Here is a 26171-nt window from a genome sequence, read left to right as displayed (position 1 = left end):
ATCCAACACTACATTTAAAAATTAATGCATTATGACCAAGTAGAGTTTATTCCGTGAATATATAAATGGTTCAATATTAGAAAACATTATTAATCATTTGCAGAGAAAATGCATGTGAACAAGCTCATAGATGCTAAAAAGGCATTTGAAAAAATTCAACATTCAGTAAAATATGAATTGATAAAGTGAATACATGCATCTATATATATTTATACCTATAAAACGTGTTTATATACAAATATGTGTATACGTAATATATATGTACACATTCCAAAACTGATGTGAAAATATTGGAGGGATTCCCTTAAGAACGAAAAAAATGAGTCCACTATCTCCATACTGTTTTCACATTGTATTGAAGGTATTAGCTAATACAAGGACATTAGAGTGAAAGAACTGGAAAGAGTAAAACTTTCTGTTTGCAGATAATATGACTATAATATTCCCATATAATTTATGAGAAAAATAGTAAGATAAAGTAATAGGATATAAAATTAAAAGACAAAACATCAATAGCTATTATGTGTACAGCAACCGTTAGTAGATAAATGGAAGAGAAAGTTCCATTTTTCAATATAACAGAAATAAAATACTGGGAATAAACATAAGAATATGCAAAAGATGAGTGGAAAAAAACACTAAAACATTCTTGAAAGAGCTGTCAGGGAGTAAGAAATTTTCTTCTACCCTTCTAAATTCCTGTGGCCGATCTAAGAATTAAATTAATATGCAAGGTTAACAGAGAATCAAACAAAAATTTGATAACATTTATACTTGGGAAAGAATCAGGAAAACTGAGTCAAAATGGCTAAAGCCCTCACCTTAAAGCCATTCTCAGCTAAAGACAAAGAGGATGATCAAGGTGGGGAGAATCAGTTATGGGAGGTTACCAAGAAAAGCACAGTAAACAAGGGTGATTGTGATGCAGATTTAAGTCCTGGACTTCCCCATTTCTAAAAGTTTCTAGAGATTTGTTCATCCTCTTCTAGGTATGGAGAGGGAGACATCTTTACAGTTGGAGTTTTCCCTTACAAATGTTAATGTCACTGGGATTTCAGAGTTTTCCCCAAGTCTGCTGTTTCTCAGAAAATAACCAGCTTAAAACAATATGCCAAAGAGACATATTTTAGGGTGGCAAATTCTGTTTCCCTACAGAGCCAAAATGGATAGATATGTTCTTGGACAAAAAGATAACAAAGATGTCAGTTCTCCTGAGGCTAACATATGAATTTAATAAGATCAGGGTTTTTGTTTTTGTTTTTTTTCCCATAGAACCAGACAAACTGTTTCTAAAATTCACATGAAAAAGTGAAAGAATAGCTACAAAAAGAATAGCAGTGTGGGAGTTTTAGCCCTATCAGGTATTGAAATATACTATAGAGTTTGAATAATTAAAATAGTGTAATAATGAAATGATTAGACAAAAATAGAATTGCAAAGAAAGAAAGAAATTCAAATTCAAATATAGTGGAGCAAAGATGGACTTTTTAATAAATGGTATTGGGACTACTTTTGAATCATTTGGAAAATAGCTAAAAATTTGAATTCATATCTCATAGCATATGCCTTGATATACTACTGTCGACTGAAAAAAAGCATAGCCTAGAAGTGAAGAATTATGCTTTATTTGGGGCATTACAGAGAATATAAGCCTGGGATACAGCCTGTCAGAGATAAGAGAGGAGCCAAGACACATAGTTTTTGCAAAAAAAAATAACAAAAAACAAAAAACTCAGGAAGTCGAACATCAAAATATTGCTAAAGAAAAACCAAGTATCTCAAGTTAGTGAATTTAGTGCTTTTCCCTGTATGGGAAGATGCAAGAATCTGGGCTTTTTAAAATTCTTCCTCTGATATGCGCCTTAACTGTCTAAGGCTAGTATCTTGTTTTTTCTCCATCCTGAATCCCCTTAGGGTGCACTGATGGGGTGGCTGGCTGATGGCTTGATGGGTGCAACATCCTTTGTTTACATTCGGTAAACTTTTTTGTTTTGTTTAATATGATTTATCCTGGAGATCTCTCCATATCTCTACATAGAAAACTTTATCATTCTTTATATAGCTGTACAATATTCTATTGTGATATATACTATAGCAACAATAAAACACAACATAAAAACAACAACATAAATCTTCTGCAAGGCAAACAACACCATAAGTGGAAACAAGCTAGGAATAAATATGCAAATCTCATCGCAAACAAAAGACTAATCTCCTTAATGTAAGAACACAGAAGAAAAAAGTTTTAATAATGCTTTAGAAAACATTGGTCAAAAGACTTGGCAGTTCACATAATATACACCACATTGTAAACATCTAAAAAGATAACTATATCTTACTCAAGAAATGCAAATATAAACTTTACTAATATCTCATCTACCGTATTGTCAAAAATCCTAGAACTTGACAATAATCACTATTGAGAAGGCTGTGCTGAAACATGCCCTTTCATATATAGGTGCAAATTCACAGACGTTTCCTGAGGACAGTTTGGTATTATCTATCAAATTATAGACGTATTCACCTTCTGACTGAAGAATGCCGTTTCTTAGAAATCTCTCCAGCAGATACACTTGAACACTTATGAAGGAGACGTAAGTGCAGGTTATTCACTGATATGTTATTTCTAATAGCAAAATGAAACCAAAAAGTTGATGTAACGACATATCTATCAGTAGAGGAATAGTATATTCTATAATAGAATATTTTACAGCTGTATATAGTTTCCTATATAGTAATATGGAGAGATGTCCAAGATAAATCACCTTAAAACAAAACAAGGAAAACGCACATGCAGAATGTGGTAGCCAACCTCCAGAAATACCTTCAATGATCCTCACCTGGTGTACACAACCTTGTTAATCACAGCTGGTCTGTGTAAGGAATAGACTGTGAGGGAAGTGATGGCGTGTGAATTCTAAGTTGTCTAAAAGCATTGCAGTTTTTCACCTTGGTCTCTTTGCTCACTCTGGGGGAAGCCAGTCCTCTTGCCGTGATGACACTCAAGCAGTCCTGTGGAGAGGCCCACATGGAGAGAAACTGAGGCCTCCCACCAACTGCCTGGATCAACTTGCCAACCATGTGAGTGAACCAACTTGGAAGTAGATTCTCCTCAAAGCTTAACTGATTGCAGACCCAGCTACAACTGATTGTGATCTCATGAGAGATCCTGAGCCAGAACTGCTCAGACAAGCCATTTCTAAATGCCTGACTCACAAAAACCCACAATAAATATATTTAGTTTTCATCCATTGTTCCTGGCTCACATCTCCCAAACTCTTGGGAGTTTCCTAAACAATAAGACCAGTGGGAGCATCTGTTGTTACAATATTTGGTTCCTAGTCCTCAATTCCTGAAAAAAAATGCTTCAGAGCCATTAAGGTGAAAGGAGTGTCTTGTTATTCAAACAAGCCTCTTTCCACCACAATTGGGTTTATGTTAATGAGGTGATTTTGGAAATCACCTAAGGTGGGGGAGGGCTGGTTATCAGGGGAACCACCTTAATCAGAGGGTTGGGACTTTCAGCCCCACCCCCTGACTACAAAGGAGGAGGAAAAAGGGTCTGGAGGTTGACTCAATCATCCTTGCCGAGTGATTTAATCAACCATGCCAGTGTAATAGAGAGTCTCCGTAAAAATCCAAAAGGAGGGGCTTCAGAGACCTTCCAGGTTGGTGAGGCATAATGCCTCCAATGTGCCACTGTGCCGGGCCGCAAACTCCCAAGAGGACTGAAGTTCCTTTGTTCACGACCTTGCCCTATGTACTTCCATCTGGCTGTTGATTCCGAAATCTTTAATATCCTCTGTAATCAACCTGTGATCTGGTGAGTAAATTGGTTTTCTAAGTTTTGTGAGCTGGTCTAGTAAATTCATTGAACCCAAGGAGAGGGTGTGGGAACCTCTGATTTATAGCCAGTTGGTCAGAAGTTCAGGTAACAACCTGGAATTGAGACTGGTGTCTGAGGTAGGGGCTGTCTTATGGGAAAGAGCCCTTAACCTGTGGGATCTGATGCTATCTCCGGGTAAGTTGTGTCAGAATAGAGTTGAATTGTAGGACACCCAGCTTCTGTCGGATAATTGCTTTCTGGTGATGTGGGGAAACCACACTCCCACACTGGAATTCGTTCCAGAATACTTAGGTTTAATTTTAAAAATTAAGTTAACAATTAAAAATCTAGATTTCTTGTAAAAATCTGTATTTTCAGCTTTTCTCTAAAAAAATGTGATATTCCATCAATGCTGGGCTGGCATTTCGCATAGCAAAAAATAATTGGAGCAGAGTTGTGGCCTTTTTGCATGATATATACACTTGTACTACTACACCAAGTCCACATCGTTAATTTGAACTTTCTGTCTAGTCTGGTAGGTATTTAAATATGTGGCTCCCATTTTAAACATTGGAAGAAAGCTTTCACTTGAGTTCTGTGAATCTTTGCTTCTCCAGGCTAAAATATCATAGATTCTTTATCTGATTTGGCTCTTGTCACTCTTCTCTGGACCTCTTTTAATTTACCAATGTTCCATTTATTTTATCTGGCTATTTCAGAGTGGGGTGGATGCAGACAGTATATTTTGAGGAATGCAATTTAAGACACCCTTTGCCTTTTTTTTTTTGTTTAACAGGAGAAACAGGTAATTGACAACAGCTCCGAGGGCTTTTATCATCAGAGGGCTTATTAAACCAGCCCTTCTCCATTTATCCTTTACTGAAAGCAGTCATTTGAACTTAAATGCAATGAATCATACTAACTCTTCTTAATGGTGGATATTTTATATCTTTTTGGATCTTCTTTGTCTTCATTCAGGCTGATAATATTGAGACGGCTATTAAGCAAAAATAGACTGAGACATAGCATTTGCAACCAGATCTCCACTTACAATGTCTGTCTTCCTGATGACATTAACTGTGAATATCCTCTTTAAAAGCTTTCCTTGAAAAAAGCAGGGACCCATCCTACCCCCAGCTAGGAATTTTGACGATGTATGAAGCGTTGTCAAGAGAATTGAAGTGAGTCTGGGACCCTGAACTTGGGGACCATTTCCAAACTAAAATTGGTGACAGAATTTGATGCCATTCTCTGAAAATGCGGTAGAAATTTGTATACTGGTAGTATATGACAATAGTGGTAAACTTCCTATTTTGAAAAATTCTTTTTCTCAGTTCTTTCAGATTTTCTGTTAGATAATCATAGCCTCTATAAATAATGACAGTTTTGTTTCTTTCCAATTGTTATGGCTTTAATTTCTTACTACTTTGGTTAGAACCTTCAGTACAATGTTGATGAAAAATGATAATGGTGAGCATTCTGGTCTGTTTAAACTAACATTTCATTGTTAAACATGACATTGACTATCTTTGTGCATAGTCCCAAAACTGAAGTTCCCTTACATTCTAGGTTTCTCTTTTTTTTCCTCCCCTCCCATCCAGCCATCCATCCTTTCATTCCTTTTTCTTTCTTAAATGAAGAAAGGGTAACTTTTATCATTTTTTTCCCACTTATTGGGATGATCAGTCTTTTTTCTCCTTTAACTAATGTGTTTAGTTATGTTAACTTCTGTTAATTTTCCCTTTCATAACCATCCTCTTGGCCTAATTACCTCCCAAAGGCCCCACCTCCAAAAACCATCACACTGGGGATTAGGTCTCAACATATGAATTTGGGGAAACACAAAAATTCGGCCCATTGCAATGGGCAATACCTCTACTATTAGATAGTGTGGTGTGAAGTTCTTAATTTTGATTTCTTAGTTTACTAGTTCAAATTCTTGAGGAGGAATGTGATGGACTAAGCTTAGTCTATGGGTTAGAACTTGGGTTTGCTGTTAGTTCTTGGATCAATGAACTGTGGCCAGAGGGAGTGGCTCATGTGATTCCAACAAGGTGGTCTAAACCACATGGAGACTGAGAACTTTCCCAGGAAGGAAAGGTAGGCAATCAAACCTTCGTATTTTCTACCTCCTATTCAATTCTTAAATTGTCTCTCTTTTCTTCAGAAGGTTGAGGCACTGCAGGTATTGCTGTCTATCTTTCTCTTCTCCTGCGAAGCTCAACTGTGATGGGCATGGGGGATCTTCACAGGCGAGCTCAGTCTTGCCTGTTTCTGGAATCTGTCTACACAAGGTTAGAAGTACATTGAGGAGTGTCCTACATCTGCCAGCAGGGTCTAGAAATTAGTCTGGCAACCATAAACAACAAGTATCTGGCTCTACTGTGTTGGTCTCCCCTCACCTCTCACTAGGTCTTTTTTTAAATAGATACAATTGACATTAGTTTCAGGTGTACAACATAATGATAAGATATTTATATCTAATGCAAAATGATGGCAGTAAGTCTAGTTAGCCAGGGGAATGGCCACCATCTAATTCTTTCCTCCTAGAAGTCTTCTCCTGGCATACTGCAACTCGTATGGTCTCCACGGACTAATGACCATGAACTGAGTATATTGACAAGGGAATCTTGTCAGTGCCATCTCTGTGGTGTCTTAGCTGCAGCTACAGTGAGTGTCCTGCCATGTGCACGTAGTTATCTCTGCTGCTGGGCTGTTCTTTGTGGAAGAAAGGTGGGATTCACCTTGTTTGTGTTGAAAATAAATATTTATTGAATGAGTGAATTAGTAATGGGTAAATAAACAAGATAACCCTGTGCAGCATCCCTCTTGGTGGGGAAGTTTATGGACCTGGAAAATGTTCCCTGGTCAGCAACCCCTCAGAGTCCTGGTTCCCAGGAAAGCACCAGTGCCAGGTGGTATCAGGCATCTTAATCTCGGTTCCTCTACTAGTGGAAGACACTTGAGCCCACTTTGGGACAGACCTTATCTCTGAAACTGAGTAGGAATAAGGCTCCAAGGAATCTCTTCAGATGCAAGGACAGGACAGAGCAGGCATGAGGAGGAGGGGTGGGGAGAAGGGGAGGAAGAAGGATGTAGGAAGTGAACAGGGAAGAGGAGCACCCCCATCATCTCCTGTCCTATTTGAAAGTCCCACCCTGGAGCATGCAGCCTGGGTTCTGCAGTGCTCTTGACTGCACCTCCCCACCAGGAGTGATTAGTTTATAAGAAGGATTTGAAGCTTTCAGTGTCTCTCACTTAATATAGCAGCTGCTCTGACAATGACTCCATTTGGACAGCTGATTTCTCTTCCTTCATCCCATTAGAGGCAGCCAGCCCTTGCTCACCTCCATTTCTCTAAGGAGTCTGGGCTCCTTGGAGGGGAAAGGGAGGCCATTTATGGTAAATTATTCCATTAGAATCGGGAGCAAGAATAGTTTCTGCCATTGTCTGACAGGCTAATCCCAGGGCAACTAGAGAGGGCTGTGAATGTTTAATCTGTAGAATCCATTAGGGCTGTCAACAGGGAATGGACAGCAAATAGCAGGGAAAGCAGTGAAGGGGCCTGGCCTGACTGCAGCTTCAGTAGCCGCCCTAAGACAGAGAGGAGGCACCTGAGGAGTAGGTGATGGAGGATAGAGAGGGAGGGGCAGAGCAGATCCTGCCCCTCAGGGACTTTTTCAGTATGTTGATTCTCAACCATGTTATTTATTGCTAATTAATTGCTTTATGATCAGGGAACATGGTTTGATACATAGTCTGAAATTTACTGTCTTCCTTTATAGACAAGTACATGGTTAACTTTTATATATGTTCTTTGTATGTTTAAGAAAAATGGTCTCTGTTGGATTTGGTTCTATGTATGTCCAATAATAATACAAGACTGTTCATTGTGCTATTTATATTTTTACTAACTTCTGGTCTATTTACCTTACTGAATGTGTTAAATTTCCCAGTCAGGTTGTAGATTTGTCAGTTTTTCTCTGTAGTTCTACCAACTTTTGATTCATGTATTTTTGAGACTGTTAGATACATATGTGTATTTTACGTACCTGGTGAATCTTCTCCTCTACAAAACATAATAATATCTATGTTATAAGGGCTGTAACGAAACAGAAATATCTTAAGTATTTTTTTATCACGTATCATAGGCATTGTTCTTAGTGATTTTTATCACGAACACATCATGAGTACTAGAAGATACTATTGTAGTCTCTTCTGGCTTCCACTGTTGGTATTGAGAAGTTTGCTGTCAGTCTAATAGCCGTTCCTTCCTGGTGATTTTTTAATCTCTTATTGCTTGCTCATTTTTTGTCATTCCATATTTTATTTCTTTAAACATTTCATACATGCTTCTTTTGTATTGTTTTTGATAATGCAGTGCAGCATCTGAAGATATTCTGAAGAGTTTAAATCTGCTGTTTCTGCTACTTTTAACTTGTTTGTTTCCTTGTGTCTGCAGTTTTATCAAGGTTCTCCAGAGAAAGAGAACCAATAGAATATACCCTCCATCACATCTAAGACCTCCTTCTCCAGTACACCCTATCTCAGTGAATTACACTGACAGTTGCCCAAATCGCAAATCTGAAAGTCACCATCATCTCCTTCTTACCATCATATCCAATTAATCTGGGCAAATTGAGCCTGCATCTTAAATCTCAAGTCCATTCGTTTCCCTGTTCTGCAATCTATCCCTGAGTGTGGATCCCTGAGGCCTCTCCATGTCCAATCTTACTCTTCTACTCAACATATTACTTCAATGATCCTCATAAAGTGTGAATTTAATTATGTCACTTTCAGATTTAAACTCTTTAAATTTTTTCCCATTTCCTTTTGGAATAAAATTTAAGTGGTATGTCATGCTTTACAAGGCCCTTCATTAACCACCCTCTCTCTACCATTCCCTCTTTTTGCACTCTTAAGTTCCAGCCACCCTAAATCTCTTTTGGCTCTTCCAATGTAGGGATGCTGTCTCCTTTCCTGGCCTCTACACATTCTGTTATTCTCTGTCCACAAACAGTCATTTCCAAAGTAACTCGTTAAGTCTTCAGTTCTCAGCATTAAACTCCCTTGCCTCTGGGAAGCTTTCATCCAGCTCCACGTACCAGTCGTCCCCACACACCCTCTAGGGCTGCTCAGATTGGCCTGGCAAGTGTAATGGAGAGACCAGAGTTGGCTCTATTCCTCTCTTTTATTCCTACCAGATGATACAATATAGACAGAGACTTAAGCAATACCAGAATTTCCAGGATTCTTGTAAAAATAAGTAGAAAAATACAACAGCACCAGCAGAGTAGTGAGAATAGCTGGATATAGCCTTCAAATCATGAAATAACTTTAAAAGCAGATTTTTATGGAGAAAAATGTCAGTAAGCACATAGATACATGACAGCACTACAAGATTATTTCTCAAAGATTATGACTTAAAACAACAGCAAATTCATGATGAAAATGATTCTAATAAAAAAAAATTAATCTGATTCAGTAGTAACCAAAATAGAATCTCCAATATGGCTTGTAATAATTTCTCAAGGGAGAGTCCATCTAGTAGTGCTGTTTATACTTAACATTCATTTTTAAAATTTATGACTTTAAGTTTCACCAAGAACACTTTTTAGTGTTCGAGTTATTTTAATACATGTCAATTATTTAACAAAGGTTAAATAAAGGGTTAAATTACTTTAAATTGAGTTTTCAGTAATAGCATTTTTAAGAGAATAAAAACATGCTTCTTTTGAGAAAATAAAAATACACACTAAACAGCCCAGTACAAAATTTTAATAAAATAGAAAGTGAGGAAATTTGAGTCTCATTATGCATACATGCACATGTGTGAATTTATATATATATATACTTTGCAATAGCAGAAATATGTAAAATGTACTCTAGAGAAACAGAAGCACAGGATATATACATTATAAGGGCGAACTCAATAATAAATTAGTTAAAATTTTATTACTCAGTAATGAAGGACCAGTTTACAGTGATGTGGCAATGGTAGCAAAAGTAGTAGGAAGGAACTCAACACGCAACGTATCTAATAAATAAAGCTTAGTGAGTCATTAAATATTATGATACCATACAGGATCAAGACATTCAACACTAACATAGATTTTTAATTGATATCTTTTAGATAAGCTAAATATTCTAGGAAGGTAAGAAACTGCCTGCTGACATACTTTAAATAAAAGAATTACCTTTGAAAATTAATGGTTTCATTATCAACAAAAGGTGCATGGACCCAATATAATATGGTTTCCAAAAATAATGAAAAATATTAGTCTACCGTCTTGCTATTATTTTGGCTGTTCTCTTTATCTTCAAAAAATTTCCACAACTAGGCTATATTTGGTCCACAACAAGTATATAAACATGGTCTATTTTCTTTGCAATTATCTTAATGTGCTTTTGTGTAAAATGATTTACTAAAATATTTAGATTTTTTAATATAAAAATTAAATCAGTACTCCCAAAATTTACTTTATCTCAAAAATTAAGCTTGCAGTTTGGCTCTAGAAGTATTGAGTAGTCACAGGTCATTTCTGTCACGTAGTCTCATGGCAGAAGGAAATGAACAGAAAGATGAACATTAGTTTTACAGTAACTAAACACATGACACCCAAGATATGGACCTAAAGATAAGCACATATTCCAATTATTCAATGTATGTGGCGTTTAGAGCTCACACTATTTCACATGTTCTTTATCTCTGATGTGATGAATTTCATTTAACTTCTGTATTAAGGCAAAAGATACACATCTTTTTCTTGGCTTTAATTAGTCTCAAATTTATGTAAGAAGAGAGAAAATAATGTTCATTTCATAGACGGTTAAACATCAATATTAAGATACTTTTTTTCCTTCTGACAAGTCTCTGCTGTGTTTATATTAAACTAAATGTTTAAAAATACTAATCCTGAGCAAGAGTAAAAATAAGAACAGTTTTGACTAAAGAATAAAATCCCTTCATTATTAAAACTAAACACCTTTAAAAATTCAGCCATGGAATATAGAGTCAATGAATCTGGAATTCAGACTTCTGACATCCAAAGCAAACCTGAGTACCCCAAACAGAAAGAACACACGGTAGGTAACAGCAGTAAAAAGCATCAGAAATTGATGCACCTGGATTTTGTTAAATATAACAAAGGTTACTCAGTCCTTCATGGATAAACCTAGCTGGAGAACAGCACTGAACATTGTACTTGCATTGAACAGACACCTCAAGGCAACACTGGATTTCTTTTTCAGATAGGCACAGATTTTTTTTTTCCTTCCTAAAACATCCCAAGACATAAAAGACACATTTGGAAATATGAGTCCTATTTTTGGTGTATGTGTTGTTTTGTTTCTGTTTCTTTGTTTGTTTTGAATCCTGTTTTCATGAAAGCAAAAAAGTTCTGGCCACTTTGGAAATTGAAGTCACTTGAGTTTTTAGTTATAGCTCCCCCCTCATGAAAAATAAGAGCCTTCTAGCCAGCAAAGCAGTATTACAACAAAGTATTTATACACCAGTAAAGGCATTAAATAAGAGCTTGGCAACACAAGTCGTCTGAAGCCAAGCTCTGTGGATACGTTTTTAGTTCATGCGGTGAAAGTGCACCAGAGTGGGACACTGGCAGCACAGCAAGGGTCTTCTCAAAGTGTCAAGGCCTGTCTCCGAGGAGCGGTCTGGTCCTTTCAGAGTCAGCACAGTGAGCACTAGGCAGTGACTTCCCCCACCTGGTGCAGCCCTTGGGGCCTTATGCCCTTTCTTTTATTCCAGCTGTCTCTCTTCCTCTTCATCTGCTTCTTCAATGACCTGAATCTCATCTCCTTGAGGTAAGGAAGAATTCTCCACCTGCAGTTTAGTCCCATCCACTTTACATTTCTCTTCTTCCTCTATTATTTCTTTCCATATCTTGTGGTTTTCGGTGAGGTGGTGCATTAGCTGACAAAATATTCGCCGCCTGCCTTTCCTCCTTTGTGGTTCTGTGGAATTTAAAACACATGTATTCTAATCATAGCAATATGATCCAATCATTCAATAAGTATCTGAGTGCCTGCTGTTTTCCAGACATTTATCTAACTACTAGGGGTTATAGTTATAATAAGACTGAAATATCCCTGCACTATGGAGCGCTCTTTCTGGTGGGAAGACCTAGATGAGCAAAGGAGCAAGACACAAGCATGTGGTTAGATGATGTTGTTATAGATAAAAATAGAGAAGAGGATTAGGGAAGACTGGGTGAGGTGGGAGTTGGGGGAGAAGGGAGGCTGGGACTGAGATTTCAAGTGATAAATAATAATGCAAAGTAAAAACCAACATTTTAAGAGGTTTTAAAAAATGTATTAAGCACAATTATCACAATTTTGGTAAGTATAAATAATTTTTAAAAGCCGGTCAACTCTCCCAAAATGACATCAGGTGGTAATGGCATAAGATTACTCTTCACTATGCTAATCCTGAATGCAAGGTAGGGTGGGAGGGAGTTCTTTGTAGTTATCTGTTCTGATTTATAGCATGCTTGGGAAACAAAAATAATTAGCTAGATGTAATTTAAATACTACTTTAAAAAGCAAATAACTGACTTCATTTATAGTTACAAAGATAACATTTCTTTTTCATTTTCCATTTATACTCATTGCTTTATATAACTATGCATTACAGTTTGGAAGTTCAAAGCCATAATGCCACACAACTTGGTTTTCCTCTCAGTCAGGGAATATGTGGTTTTCCACTTCTCCCAGCTGTGCTGAACTATTTCCTAAGTCTATATGAAGGGCATGTTGACAGACAGGAGAGCGGTGTGAGGAGGGGTCAGGCAGGGGGGACTAGCCACCAGGGCCCAGTCACCTCACATGCACTGTGTTCTGGTGGCAGCCCCAGCATGCATGCACAGGGAGAGCCCAGCACCTCCAGAGATGCTGCTTCAGCTAAGGATGCTTGTTGTGTGGCAGCATTAGCAGGGCACCCAAACAGTAGTTAGTCAAAATGAGGCTATTCAATATTAATGTTTAGATAGTCGTTACTTAAGATATAACTACTGAATCTGTAAAAACAAAGATCTAAATCCCAATTAAATGGACATTTGCAGTTAATAACATTAAAGAAATGACAGTATCCCTGTATTCTTACTAGGATTTAGGTTGTCTTCAATTTCTTCATCCTCTGTATCTAATTCTTCACCATCTTCTTCATAGCAGCTTTCAGTTTCATCGTCCTCTTCTGCTTCTATCCACTGACCCGGTAGCAAACCAGCAGCATCATAGGAGTGACACAGGGGACCCACTATGTGGGTGATAAAAGATTCTTGGAGTTTTGCTAGTTGAGGGGAAGAACGATCCATGAAGGGACTGATGGGCAAACCAAGATTTGATTCTTCATCTCCCTGATCATATTAAAGAGAAAAGTACATCTTTAACTGTTGAGCTTTGCTGTTAAAATTATCTTGAGGTTTTTTTAAATGAGCACAGTCTACCTCAAAATTTTTACAAAGATGTATCAATGAATCTAATTACTGTCATTCCAACTGTAAGAATTTCTCTAATATTTCAGAAATCCAAAACTAGACATTAGTTTCACACTCCCAGTCAACAAGTATGGTTGATATTTAGGTAACAAGAAAAATACACATCTTTTAAAATGTGTCAGCAAATTTACTAATAAACAAAAATTATATTTTAATAGAATATATAAATTCTATATAAATTACCAAGATTCTGTAATTAAATATAGAGCCTCTTTCTCTTAGGGGTAGATTGTATAATGGAAAAAGGTTTATTGCTGTAGTTTTACATTGAATGTACAGAGTTGAATTATGTAAATGCCTTTCAACCCCCTCCTTTTGCCTTTCCCCTTTTTTTGTAATGGTAGAACCGTTTAATGAATCTAAATCAGAAAACTCAATATGTAAAAACAGACAGAAGTAGAGCTACTATGCTTGAGGTGAGGATCTGGGCCCAGGGACACCCTCCCACTGTGGTCTCCAGGGTTCTGGAGAGCACAGCTGGAGTTCAGACAGATGTGGTTGCAAAACCTGATTTTGCCACCTACCACCTGTGTGGTGTTTGGCAAGCTCTATACTCAATTCACGTGTAATATTTGAGTAATAATCTATAGATGTGCTGTGAAGATGAAAAGCAGTATTATATAAAATGTTGAGCAGTCCCCAAGTGGTACTGTTAACGTTTTAGTGCCTGGTGTCTGAACTGGTAGGGAGTGAATACTTCCCTGGTGCACAAATTCTGCAGGCAAGCAGTGCCTGTCTGTGCTAAGTCAAGACAGCCCTGAGGAGACAACCAGAAACTGTCCTCTGATTAAAAATCTTATGTGACTTTATCTTCTGTGAAGAAGAGAATTATTAATGTTTTTAAAAAAAAACTGTTACAGGATTCAACAGTTTCATAGATTTGGCTTTTTTTTTTTTTTAAAATAGGAGCTTGGCTTTTCTAAGCCCACGGCACATAAATGGCTATAGAAGTACAAAGATTACACAATTATGATAATAAAAGGGTAAAACGTTGGGCAAGGTGAGAAATTTTTGTCCATATCTGAAGGATGTTCAATAGCATAATGAGATTGAGAAGGAAATTAATCATTTTGAAGAGGGTGGACTGAGACTTTTCATGTAGATTGGTACATTTAACCATCATGACAACTCTGTGTGGTAGGGTGTCAGATGACATTTTTCCCGTTTGACATATGAATAATGAATCTTAGAAAGATTAGGTGAAACTGAAATATATTTTTAGTGATCTTATTTATTGAGCAGTTATGTGTCAGGAACTGTTCTAAGAACTTTACATAAATTAATTCATTTAATCCTCACAGCAGCCTTATGAGCTGCCATCAATATTCCTATTTTCTCAATGAAGAAATTGAGGCACAGAGAGGTTAAGTAACTTGCCCAAGGTCACACTGCTGCTAACAAAGAGGAGCCAGGATTCGAACCTCAGGCATGGCTTCTAAGTTTATTTGGTAAGAATTAATTCTCTGTACTTTAAAAATGTATTATAAAATGGGTCTAAATGAAATTTTCTAATACTCTTTCACTGAATTAGTGAGTTTTCTAAAATTGGTATATACTAGCACCTTCTTATTATCTCTCTTGGTACAGATAATATAAAGGCAGCATTTCCTTAGCATAAAATTCCTTGGTGAACATGAACTGAAGCCAGAAACAGGCTTCAGTTACCTTTTTTGTTTTTGTTTTTCTTTTTTTTTTCATATTTTTATTGAAGTATAGTCATTTTACAATGTTGTGTCAATTTCTGGTGTACAGCATAGTGCTTCAGTCATATAGGAACATACAAACATTCATTTTCATATTCCTTTTCACCATAAGTTACTACAAGACATTGAATATGGTTCCCTGTGCTGTACAGTATGTACTTGTTGCCTATCCATTTTACATATATTAGTGTCTGCAAATCTCGAACTCCCACTTTATCCTTTCCCACTCCCTCCCCTACAGGTAACCATAAGTTTGTTTTCTATGTCTGGGAGTCTGTTTCTGTTTTATAAATACATTCATGTGTCTTTTTTTTTTAGATTCCACATATAAGTGATATCATATGGTATTTTTCTTTCTCTGTCTGACTTACTTCACTTAGAATGACAATTTCCAGGTCCATCCATTTGTTGCTGCAAATGGATGCTGCAAAATTTTATTATTTTTTATGGCTGAGTAGTATTCCATTGTATAAATATACCACAGCTTCTTTATCCAGTCATCTGTCAACGGACATTTAGGTTGCTTCCATGTCTTGGCTATTATAAATAGCGCTGCTATGAACATTGGGGTGCATGTATCTTTTTGAATTAAGGTTCCCTCTGGATACATGCCCAGGGTTGGGATTGCTGGATCATATGGTAAGTTTATTTTTAGTCTTTTGAAGAATCTCCATACTGTTTTCCATAATGGCTGCACCAAACTACATTCCCACCAACAGTGTAGGAGGGTTCCCTTTTCTCCACACCCTCTTCAGCATTTATCATTTGTGGACTTTTGAATGATGGCCATTCTGACTGGTGTGAGGTGATAACCTCATTGTAGTTTGACTTGCATTTCTCTGATAATTAGGAATATTGAGCATTTTTTCATGTGCCAATTGGCCATTTGTATGTCTTCCTTGGAGAATTGCTTATTTAGGTTTTCCACCCATTTTTGGATTGGGTTGTTTGGTTTTTTTTCTTAAGTTGTATAAGCTGTTTATATATTCTGGAAATTAAGCCCTTGTCAGCCTCATCTTTTGCAAATATTTTCTCCCATTCTGTAGGTTATCTTTTTGTTTTGCTTATGGTTTCCTTTGCTGTGCAAAAGCTGATAAGTTTAATTAGGTCCCATTTGTTTATTTTTGCTTTTATTTCTATTGCCTGGGTAGATTGTCCTAGGAGAACATTGCTGAGATTTATGTCAGATAATGTTTTGCCTATATGTTTTCTTCTAAGAGGTTTATAGCGTCTTGTCTTTATGTTCAAGTGTTTAAGCCATTAGTTTATTTTTGTATATTGTGTGAGGGAGTGTTCTAACTTCATTAATTTACATGCAGCTGTCCAGTTTTCCCAACACCATTTGCTGAAGAGACTGTCTTTACTCCATTGTATGTTCTTGCCTCCTTTGTCAAAGATTAATTGACCAAAAGTTTATGTGTGTATTTCTGGGCTCTCTATTCTGTTCCATTAATCTATATGTCTGTTTTTGTAGCAATAATATGCTTTTTTTGATTACTGTAGTAATCAAAAGTCTGAAGTCTAGGGGGGGGTATTCCTCCAGCTTCATCTTTTTCTTCAGTAATTCTTTGGCAATTATGGGTCTTTTGTGATTCCATATAAATTTTAGGATTATTTGTTCTATTCAGTTACCTTTGAGAATGAGGATGAGACTATGCAAACCTACTATATGTACTGCAATTCACAAATTAGGTAAATATTTATAACCATTTATTACCTTAATTATATATAATTTAGTTCAAATGTATCAGAGAAAAGTATTCCAAGATTATCACTAAGATTTTAGCTCTGATTTCTTACCCGCTGCCAGGACTTTTACCCAGTTGATGTTTCTAAGGCAGTCTTTCTATAGTAGAGTTTAAAATGGGTTGATATTTTAAAAATTTAAGTATACTCTGAATCAGTTCAATAACTTTTAGAAATAAATTATCCTTAGTTATAGGCTCTCGGGGTTCAAGAGGACCTTAGAATCATAATGTGGTCTGTCCTCAGCACTAGCCTTGAATATATTCAACCTACTTCAGATAGACAACAAGCTAGTTTTTATTGTTTTAAAATTTTAGCAACAAAGGCAAAAGAGCTGAGAAAATACTAAGACCAGAGTAAATGCAACAATTTCTAACCACTTTTGGTCAAAGCAACTCAGATTTCAAGCATTTAGTGTAGTTATCCAAATCCCAAAGAGTAGTGACTTCAGATTGACTTGCTCTTAAAAATCCCACCAATCTCATGCTTCTACTTACCTGCTCATAAAATTCATTGACAATTCCTTCTGTCCATTTCAAATGCAAGTCTCGAACTTTTGCTGGACCATTTATATCTGCCAGTTTGATGCACACCTGGCATACTAAGAGGCGATCATTTTCATTACTCCATTCTATACCATTACTATTTACATCATTGGCCTAGTTTGGAAAAAGAAAATTATGTTAGGTGCTGAGGGCACAGGAGTTTTGTTGTGTTTTCGTTTGTGTGTTTGCTTTTAACCAAATGATCTTAAAACTGTTTCCTGTCCAAATGACAGGAAGGAATTTCAGTAAATGCTTCTTTTAATTGGTTTGTATCATAACATGTATCTGTGGGTTAAATTTCCCTTTGAAGTGTCATAATTTTGTCAATGGAAGTGGGGCCCTGTAAAAGCATAACAAAACAAAACATAGGTTCCTATATTTGTGATTACCATAGAAAATTGTAATTTATGTATATTATATATTATAAATATATAATATGTTATTAATATATGTGCATATTATACATATATTAGACATATATTAATATATAAAATACACAAATATATTAATATATAAAGTGCATCATATAAAATATATAAGTATGTGTACATATATATATATATACACACACACACAAAAACAAATCATTTAAGAATTTTAACGATTTCTACCTCAAAAAGGAACACTTAAGAAGTTTGCTTTAGCTATAAAAGGCAACATGATACAGTTGAAAGAACACAAGTCTTAGAAGCTGGTCTCTATGATTTTAAATCCTGACTCAATGAATTAGTAAATCATTCTAACACTGGAAATACTACTTAAGCTCCCTGAGTCAATCTTTCTTCATCTATAAAAATAGGAAAAGTAATATCAATCTAGCCAAATTTCCATTAACAAAAGAAAAATGTATGGTTCATAGTAAATGCTAACATTGTTACTTAAATGTTAATTATCAGGCAAGTCACTATGTCTTTGAAGAACTCAGATTTGCTCCTGTAACAGATAGAGTGAATGGGCCAGATTAGTGGCTTTGGAACTTTATTGTGATGGTAGATTTTTTGGCACCCAACCCTCTGATCAAAGGTAATTTTATGTAGACCACCACTGTAGAAAATAGTTAAAAAGAAAGGCTCTTTTGACTGAAACGGTGTAATCTAGAGTCCCACTCATATGGCATTTTCTTGAGGCTACAGAATAGAAGTCTCTGAGGAACAGAGATTCAAAAGCTTTGGGCTAATCTTTCACTTGTAAAAACTTTTATTTATTCTAACTTACTTACGCACTTAAACTTTTATTAAGTAAAAATAAAATAGAGCTGTATAACTATGAAATAATTTTAAGGGCATACTGGTTTTTTGCTAATTTTTTTAAGCTGTTGTAATAGTGATAAAATGCAACATATAAGTCTCCTTCCAGTGAGTCAAATCTAGTACTCCTTTGATACCCATTCCTCTACCCTGAAGGTACACCTTCCTTTAGGACACAAATGTCACCAAGAAAACAGCAGCTTCCTGCCTGTAAAAGATGGGACATCCTTCCCTCAGGAACCAAAACAATGGTTCTCAACTCTTTTTCACCCCGATGTCTGAGGCATAAAACACACTCCCATTAGTACCACCATCACATGAGGGCAATGATTCTCAATTCCATGGTGAATGTGAGTTCACTGAGGGCAGAAACTTTGACCTGTTCATTCCTTATTCTTCTTGAGCACAATGATTGCAGGCAGTGGGCAACCCCAATAAACAGTAGTTCAGTGAGTGCATTATTGTCAAGTACTCTCCAATGCTACCAGCCAGCTAAACACTTAATAACATAAAGAATGGTAACAGGTGCCGCAAAGTAGGCGTAACTGGCTTCTCAGAAACACATCTTCAACATCGTAAAATGCCTCACTTGGCAGTGTGCACAGCATTCTCAATTCTGCCTCTAAAAGCTTCAGTTGACATAATTCGTTGGTCATTGTGTGAAAGAAAGTCACAATATAAGTGTATCAGAAAGGAAATGTAGCAAGCAATTGTAGTTTTGGGCATGTTATAATAATGTTTTATTTTTTTAAATCTTGGCATATATATTGTCTTACATTAGATTTATCACAACTTTATGAGTGGTATTCTAATTTAACATTAAAATGCTGTAATATTTACTGTAATAACTAATACAGTGATGCAGACAGTGATTTCCACTCTTGAAATCAGGAATTAATTTGCATAACAAACCTTGGCATTGAATTCAGCAAGGAAATCAAAATGCTTTTTAAGATCTGTGGCAAGGATTGCTTCAATGACTAAAAAACGAAAGCGCTTGAATTCCACGTGATCAAGATTAAGAAGGAAGTTGTATTCTGGGCGAGAAAGATACAGATGCCAGGCTGATGCAGCATGATGATTTTCCAGAACAGATCTGTCGTTGTACAAAACTGCCTAAAAAGGAACAAGAAAAATGAGGCAGGCATCTCAAAGATACTGAACTTTAATAATAAAGTTATGAGTTAGGATCAGGTTGGAAGGATACAATAAGTACCTACTACATGCCAGGCATTTTAATACCTGTGAAGAAGAGTTGATACAATTTTGTAAACAAGTAGACTGATGTGCAAAAGAGGATAAGGTACATCTTTCCAGCATACACAGCTAGTAAGCGAAAGGGTAATTTGTCTCTAAATTTTATCTTTTTTGCAGATACCACGCTGCCTACCAAGAGATGTAAAGTTGATATTTGAGGTCGTCTTCATTAAATCAGTAACTCTTCTCAGATGAATCTTCTGTTAATAAAGTCATTAGGGATAGAGAGAGCCGGTTTAAGGATACCTTACTGTTCTTTAGCCAGCATGGAATGAACGCTGGTGCTGATGGAAGGTGAACGAGACCCACATGTATGAGAAGGGCACATCTGTACTTCCAACCCTGACTCAGTGCTTGGGAGTCAGACCTATCAAACAGGTAGAAGCACAAGTCCTCTGGTTCAAGTGGTGTAGATCTATTCACTTTTTCTCCACTCCAGTGGAAGACCCTGAGGTACCTGCTCAGTAGTCTAGGATTTGGGAATACAGATTTTAAAGACCTGTATTATTGAATTATTAAAGATTATAGAATTTTTAAAGCTTCTTCCACCTCTAACAAGTAAGCAACTTTTAAAATTATTGAATAAGCATAGTAATTACTAAAAGAACTCTCACAGCTGGTGCTAAAGACTGAGGATAAAAACGCAACCCTGTCCTTATTTTCAGAGCTTCCCGTCTAGTGGAAAAGAACAGATAAAAACTATAGTGCAATCTCAGTTAAGATGCATATTCTGAGCCTAATTAAATCACTTTACATACTTGTGAAAATCACCTATTGTCTAGATTTAAGCATAGACACCATTTGATTGTGTTTTTACATCATTTGATTCTATCTAAGCAGTGATATAATTTAAACTTTGCAGAGGGCCATACAAAGGCTGGAAACAATCTATGTCCATCAATGGATGAAAAGACAAGTAAACAAATGAAGAGATATATATAGAGAGAGAGACACACACACAATGGAATATTTTTTAGTCATGAGAAAGAAGGAAGTCTTGCCATTTGGTAGACATGGATAGACCTTGACAGCATTATGCTAAGTGAGGTAAGTCAGAGAAATACAAATGCTGTGTGACATCACTTATATGTGTAAACTAAAACTGAACGCAGAAACAATAGAACTAAGTGGTTACCAGGGCTGTGGGGGTGGGGGAACCGGGGAAATGTTGGACTAAGTGCAAACTTGCAGTCAGAAAATGCACAAGTTCTGGGGATATAATATACACTGTGGTTATAATTAACAATAATGTTTTATATACTTGGAAGTTGCTAAGAGACTGGATCTTAAATGTTCTTACCACACATAGGAAAAAGATAATTATGTGATGTGATGGAGGTGTAAGCTATCACTATGGTGGTAACCACATTATACTATATGTATCAATTAAAACATTGTACACCTTAAACTTCAAAGACTTCCTAAGGGGTCAACTTACGTTTAATAGTGGTTTAACTAATTCATGCTTAAATCTGATGAAGACTGATAAGCTACTTCAGGAAGAAGTAATCAAACTCCTGGCTCAATAAAGCACAATGTATAATGAGTGCCCTATAAAGCTAGCTGACTTAAACTCTCAGCTAGCGAGATCAGTAAAAGAAATTAGTTTAAAATTCCTGGGGGAGGGTAATGTCTTAGTGGTAGAGCAAGTGCTTAACGTGCACAAGGTCCTGGGTTCTATCCTCAGTACCTCCGCTGAAGAAAAAAATTCCTATTTAACCTTTGAAATTATCAAAGAAATATAAAATGGGGGCAAAAAAAATCTGAATCAATATTAGAAGCTAGATATAATCACCATACTGGAAAGCCCACCTTAGTTATTGCATAAGAAAAGAAGGGAAAAAACCCACCCAGAGAATAAGTGTAAGGAATCGCCGGCTGGACCCCCAAAAACTCATCACCTCATGGCAAGAAAGAATTAAGGAGCAGTAAGGAGGAGGTAAATCACAATTCTCCTTTAGGAAGAATACTGGATGGGGGCACACAGAGCAACAAGCCAAGCTTAAACGGTGAGGAAAGCTTTCCAGGCAAAACAGATAATGAGGCCTCAGCTGGCTTTTACTGAGGGCACCATGACAACTAGAGAAGAAAGACAGTTAACCCCCAATTTAGAGCTGCAGTGACTAACGTCCTTTCACTTTTTGCTGAAGAATCTTGCTATTTAATTTTCTCTGGCTATGGATCCCTTCCTTATCTCACAGGCAAACACATCTCTAACATGGCACAGCAAACTAGTTGATCATAAACTTTTTTACCCTCTGAGTCAGAAAGACTTTTAACACAAACTGACAGAATTAATCTTAACAAATAGTAAACACTTTTCAATGAGTGAGCAAAAAGAAAAACCCCTCAGACATGAAATTCAGACTTAAACAGGAAGAGCATGACAAATCTGAACACATCTCCTTTTGAAACAAAAGAAACAGGAGGAAGCATTAAAAAATCTCTAGGTCACAGTCGTAAGAGTAAAGAAGAGACCTTAATTTCTGAAGTGAGAAATCCTGGATTAAGAAAGATCATTTTCATTAAAAAAATAATATTCCTAATTTTTTAAAAAGTCCAACAGAGGTAGTAAACAAATCAGGTACTGCAGAAAACAACACAGCTAATTTTTTTTAAGCCCTCCTCTTTAAAGAAAAGTCTTCATGAACAGCTGACACTGGGGGATTCCTTTACCCTCAAGTTCTGGTTTTAAAATTTAGTAATGCCGTATTTTTTAAAGACCCTTTATCTTAGTTATCACTCTTATTTTGCTTAAACACATTTTTATGTAACTTTCTCAGGATGGATGCGACATGATTTTCAAAAAAATCTTTATGTATCTGAGACCTCTTTATTTTGCTCTTAACACTCAGCTGTAGCTTAGCTGGATACAGAGCTCTGACTTGAAAACAATCTGTCTATGCCAGCCCTTCCTGTCTCCTCCCCCATTTTACTTCTTTCCTAGCACTTATGTCATAATCATCTCTGTCACTTAGACAAACATTTGTTTATCGTTTTTCCTCCTATACTGGAATGTAAGTTCTATGGGGGTCAGAATTTTTGGGGGTGCCTGTTTTGTTCAATAATAATACCTGGAATAGTGCCTGTCCCACAGCATGCATCCAGTGCCCTTGTGAATGTTTCATTGCTGAGTCTCTTTAGTTGGGAAGGATGAGCAGGAACTCTGTACATGTGGATGGGGCTTGTTTACCTAGCAGGTTTTGCTTTAGAATTACCAGTCTGATTTCCAAAATGAGAAGGACTTATCCTGGTATACTAAATCTCTCCTGGGCACTTCCTTCAGTATCTAACAGATGTGTTTTCTGCCTGGCGGTAAATAAGAGTTGCAGTGACTTTGCTTAAAGGTGTGTGGTGTGTTACATGGGGGATGTGTGTGTGCAGAGCAGACACGGGTAAATGACATCCAGTTTCTAGGGTTCCACCTAGGCTGCAGCTCCCTTCTAGTCTACTTTAATCTCTTAATATTTGCCTATATGTTTTCCATTTTCCAGAAACAGTATGAAATTCTTTAGTCTACTGGTGATAATACCCTCCCACCTACTCCTCTCTGTTGTAATGTACTCCTCTCTTCATCCCTTACTATTATTTCAGTCAGCAGGAAGGGGAGACAAATGCACAGGTTTAGTCACCGTCTTGATCCGTATTTGGGCAGACAAACATCTATGACTATCTCAGATCTACAATTCTCAGCTTAAAAAGGTTTTGTTTCCTTTTACCCCAAATCAAAATATTCTACAAACTATAATATCTCAGGCACTAATCTCCATCTTTCACCAACCTTTCAATTGGAAGTAGCTCAGAAATCTCTTAGAATTTTAATACTGACATCCCTCCAGGATAAACCTACTAAATGTTTTACCTTTCATGGCAAGGATTAAAAATAACCCTCCTAAGTCTTCCCGCACACTTCCCTTACCACGAGAATGCAGAATGCTTGATTCAGTTGGTGGTATTCTACACTGCTAAGCTTTTCATCATACACTGGAGGAGTAATAATATCTTTCACTAATTGTGGCCTGATTAGTCCTATTGAGCTTCCCAACATGAGAGAGCCTGCTTTATTACATAATAAACAGGTTAAGCCTCAGGCTTTCACAGGAGTCCTTATCTCACAGGCGCTGAAGAAGGACTCATGAAGTTCATTACTCTGGGAAGAACAGAATATTTCAGACAAGTTTGGCAGTCCTGCAGAGCAAAGAAATAAGACATCCTTCAACATTCATCAAATATTTACTGAATGCCTTTTGTGGGCTAGGCACCATTCTAGGTATTAGAGAATAAGACAGATAAAAACCCCTGCCTGCCCTCATGGAAACTTACATTCCACCAAGGAGAGGCATGTGGACAACAGAATACACAAGCAAAAGACACAGTATGTTAAATGATCACTGCTATGGAAAAAATGAAGCAGAGAAGGAATGCCAGGGAGGGGCTTTTGAAATTTTAGCTGGAAAGAGGTGACAAAATGAGTTTTATAGATGTCTGGGGAAAGAGCACTGTGGGGACAGAGAACAGGAAGTGCCCAGGTTCTCCATACAGGAGTGTGCCCAGAACATAGAAGGAAATAGCAAGGAGGCCAGCAGGGTAGACCTGAGTGAATTTAAAAAAGGAGAATTAATGGAAGCTCAATCTTGTAGGGCCTCTGAGCCACTGTACTGACTGTCTTTTACTAAGAGTGAGGACTCAGAACACAGAGTAAAATAATGCACATTCAAACTGGGCCACTCTGGCTGCTTTGTGTTGAAACCAAACTGATGGGGAGCAGAAAGTAAGCAAGGAGACTGGGTAGAAGATGATACTTTTTCACAGCTGATCTCTGATCAGTTTTCTTTCCATCCTTTCCCTTCCCATTGCTTCATTTCCTGGCAGTCCTTAACAATGAGAAGTTAGAAGTAAACATGGTTACTGGCTGTGTCCAGACTTCACATTCGTAATTTGATCAGGACAACAGTTTTGAGTATATAACTTACATAAATTATATTCATGTGTCATTGTTTTAAATTATCTGCATGCAAGCAAGACAAATAACACTAGAATTCACTCACTTGTAATATCCTTGACCATGAAGTAATAAACAAGTATGACTCACCTATACTCAAACTAATAAAAGAGAATGAAAGCAGCGGTTGGGATAGAATAGTAAATAGTTTTTGTCTAAATGATAACTGATTCAGCAGAAAACTTCCCAAATGTTACCTCTTTTTCTGCTTAGTCATATCAGGTATATATTCTGAAGTTCAGAAAGATAAGGGTTACTTGCCTAATGTCACACAGCTAATATTCAGTAACCAGAAATCAAACTCTTGATCCTAAGACCAGTGCTTTTTCCACTATGCAACTACTACCCAGGTCTGGGACTTGCCACAGGACTTGGATTTTCAAAGGTTATGAAATGCTAGGCTAGAGGAAATGGGTATGTGATTCTTGCCAAATGATACTGCAACTGAGGAGATGTGCACTTGTTAGTGGGTAATTTCTTCCAAAGCAATTCTTAGAAAGTGGAAAAATAGTATCTAGATCGAAATTTGTTTAAAAGTTACCTGTGGAAATCATGGGCTATGAATATGAATACTTCTCCAATGAATCTAATTGGAGAAAATGAATCACATAGCACTTTTAATCCTCTCTCTGAATCTTGTTTTTACTCTGGCTAGAGAATCTACCGGCTATATTTTAAATAGTGGGAGTGTGTGAAAGGGAAGAAATGAGAAGAGGAACACAGAGAATGGCTATAAAAGATGAAAGAACCAGAACTGAGGTTTGAACATAGAACAACAAAGCGAGGAAGTAAGATGAATTCAGCAAACAGTCGTTGACAACTTACTTTTTGTTAAGGCAGGCAGGCAGAAATACAAGGCTGACACTTCAGGAATCACCAGCCCAAACAAACACCCACAACCACACTAAATTCTAACTAAAACCAAGTGTGGACATCCCTAGGTATCTGCAAGGAATTGGTTCTGGGACCCTTACAGATGCTCAAATCCCTTACATAAAATGGCCTGGTATTTTCATATAACCTATGCACATCCTTTGTATTCTTAAATCTTCTCTAGATTACCTATAAGACCTAATACAACATAAATAGTTGTGGTGTGCAGCAATTCAAGTTTTGCTGTTTGGAGATTTCTGGAATTTTTTTATTTTCAAATATTTTTGATCCACAATTGGTTGAATCCATGGAGGCAGAATCCCTGGATATGGAGGGCTGACTGTATTTAGTTCCAAGTCCTAATGTTTAAAGCCATTATACTTAGAGTATCCATTTGCTGGGAACTCCTACTTCTTATGCAAATGGTAACCCTAAAGGAATCTTGCACCTTATCAGCTGT

At 36.8% G+C, this 26171-nt stretch overlaps 1 protein-coding gene across 2 annotated transcripts in view; it reads right to left on the bottom strand.

Moving 5' to 3' along the window:
- Positions 1–9588: 9588 nt before the first annotated feature.
- The window catches only part of PDE3B (phosphodiesterase 3B), a 130028-nt gene continuing 113445 nt past the window's right edge, over positions 9589–26171 (bottom strand). Inside the window, exons 13-16 of one of the 2 annotated variants that reach the window (XM_031681168.2) lie at positions 19492–19695; positions 17285–17446; positions 12945–13197; positions 9589–11797 (exon numbers count right to left, since the gene is read on the bottom strand). In XM_031681168.2, coding sequence (XP_031537028.1) covers positions 11583–11797; positions 12945–13197; positions 17285–17446; positions 19492–19695 — 834 coding nt within the window. In that variant the 3' untranslated portion in view covers positions 9589–11582. The remainder of the gene's footprint in view (positions 11798–12944; positions 13198–17284; positions 17447–19491; positions 19696–26171) is intronic. The other variant, XM_072969556.1, reaches the window with a different exon arrangement.

This window comes from Vicugna pacos, chromosome 10 (assembly GCF_048564905.1).
Source record: "Vicugna pacos chromosome 10, VicPac4, whole genome shotgun sequence".
Lineage (NCBI taxonomy): Eukaryota > Metazoa > Chordata > Mammalia > Artiodactyla > Camelidae > Vicugna > Vicugna pacos.
Note: the sequence above shows the minus strand (reverse complement) of the source record. Positions and strands in the feature narration are given on the sequence as shown.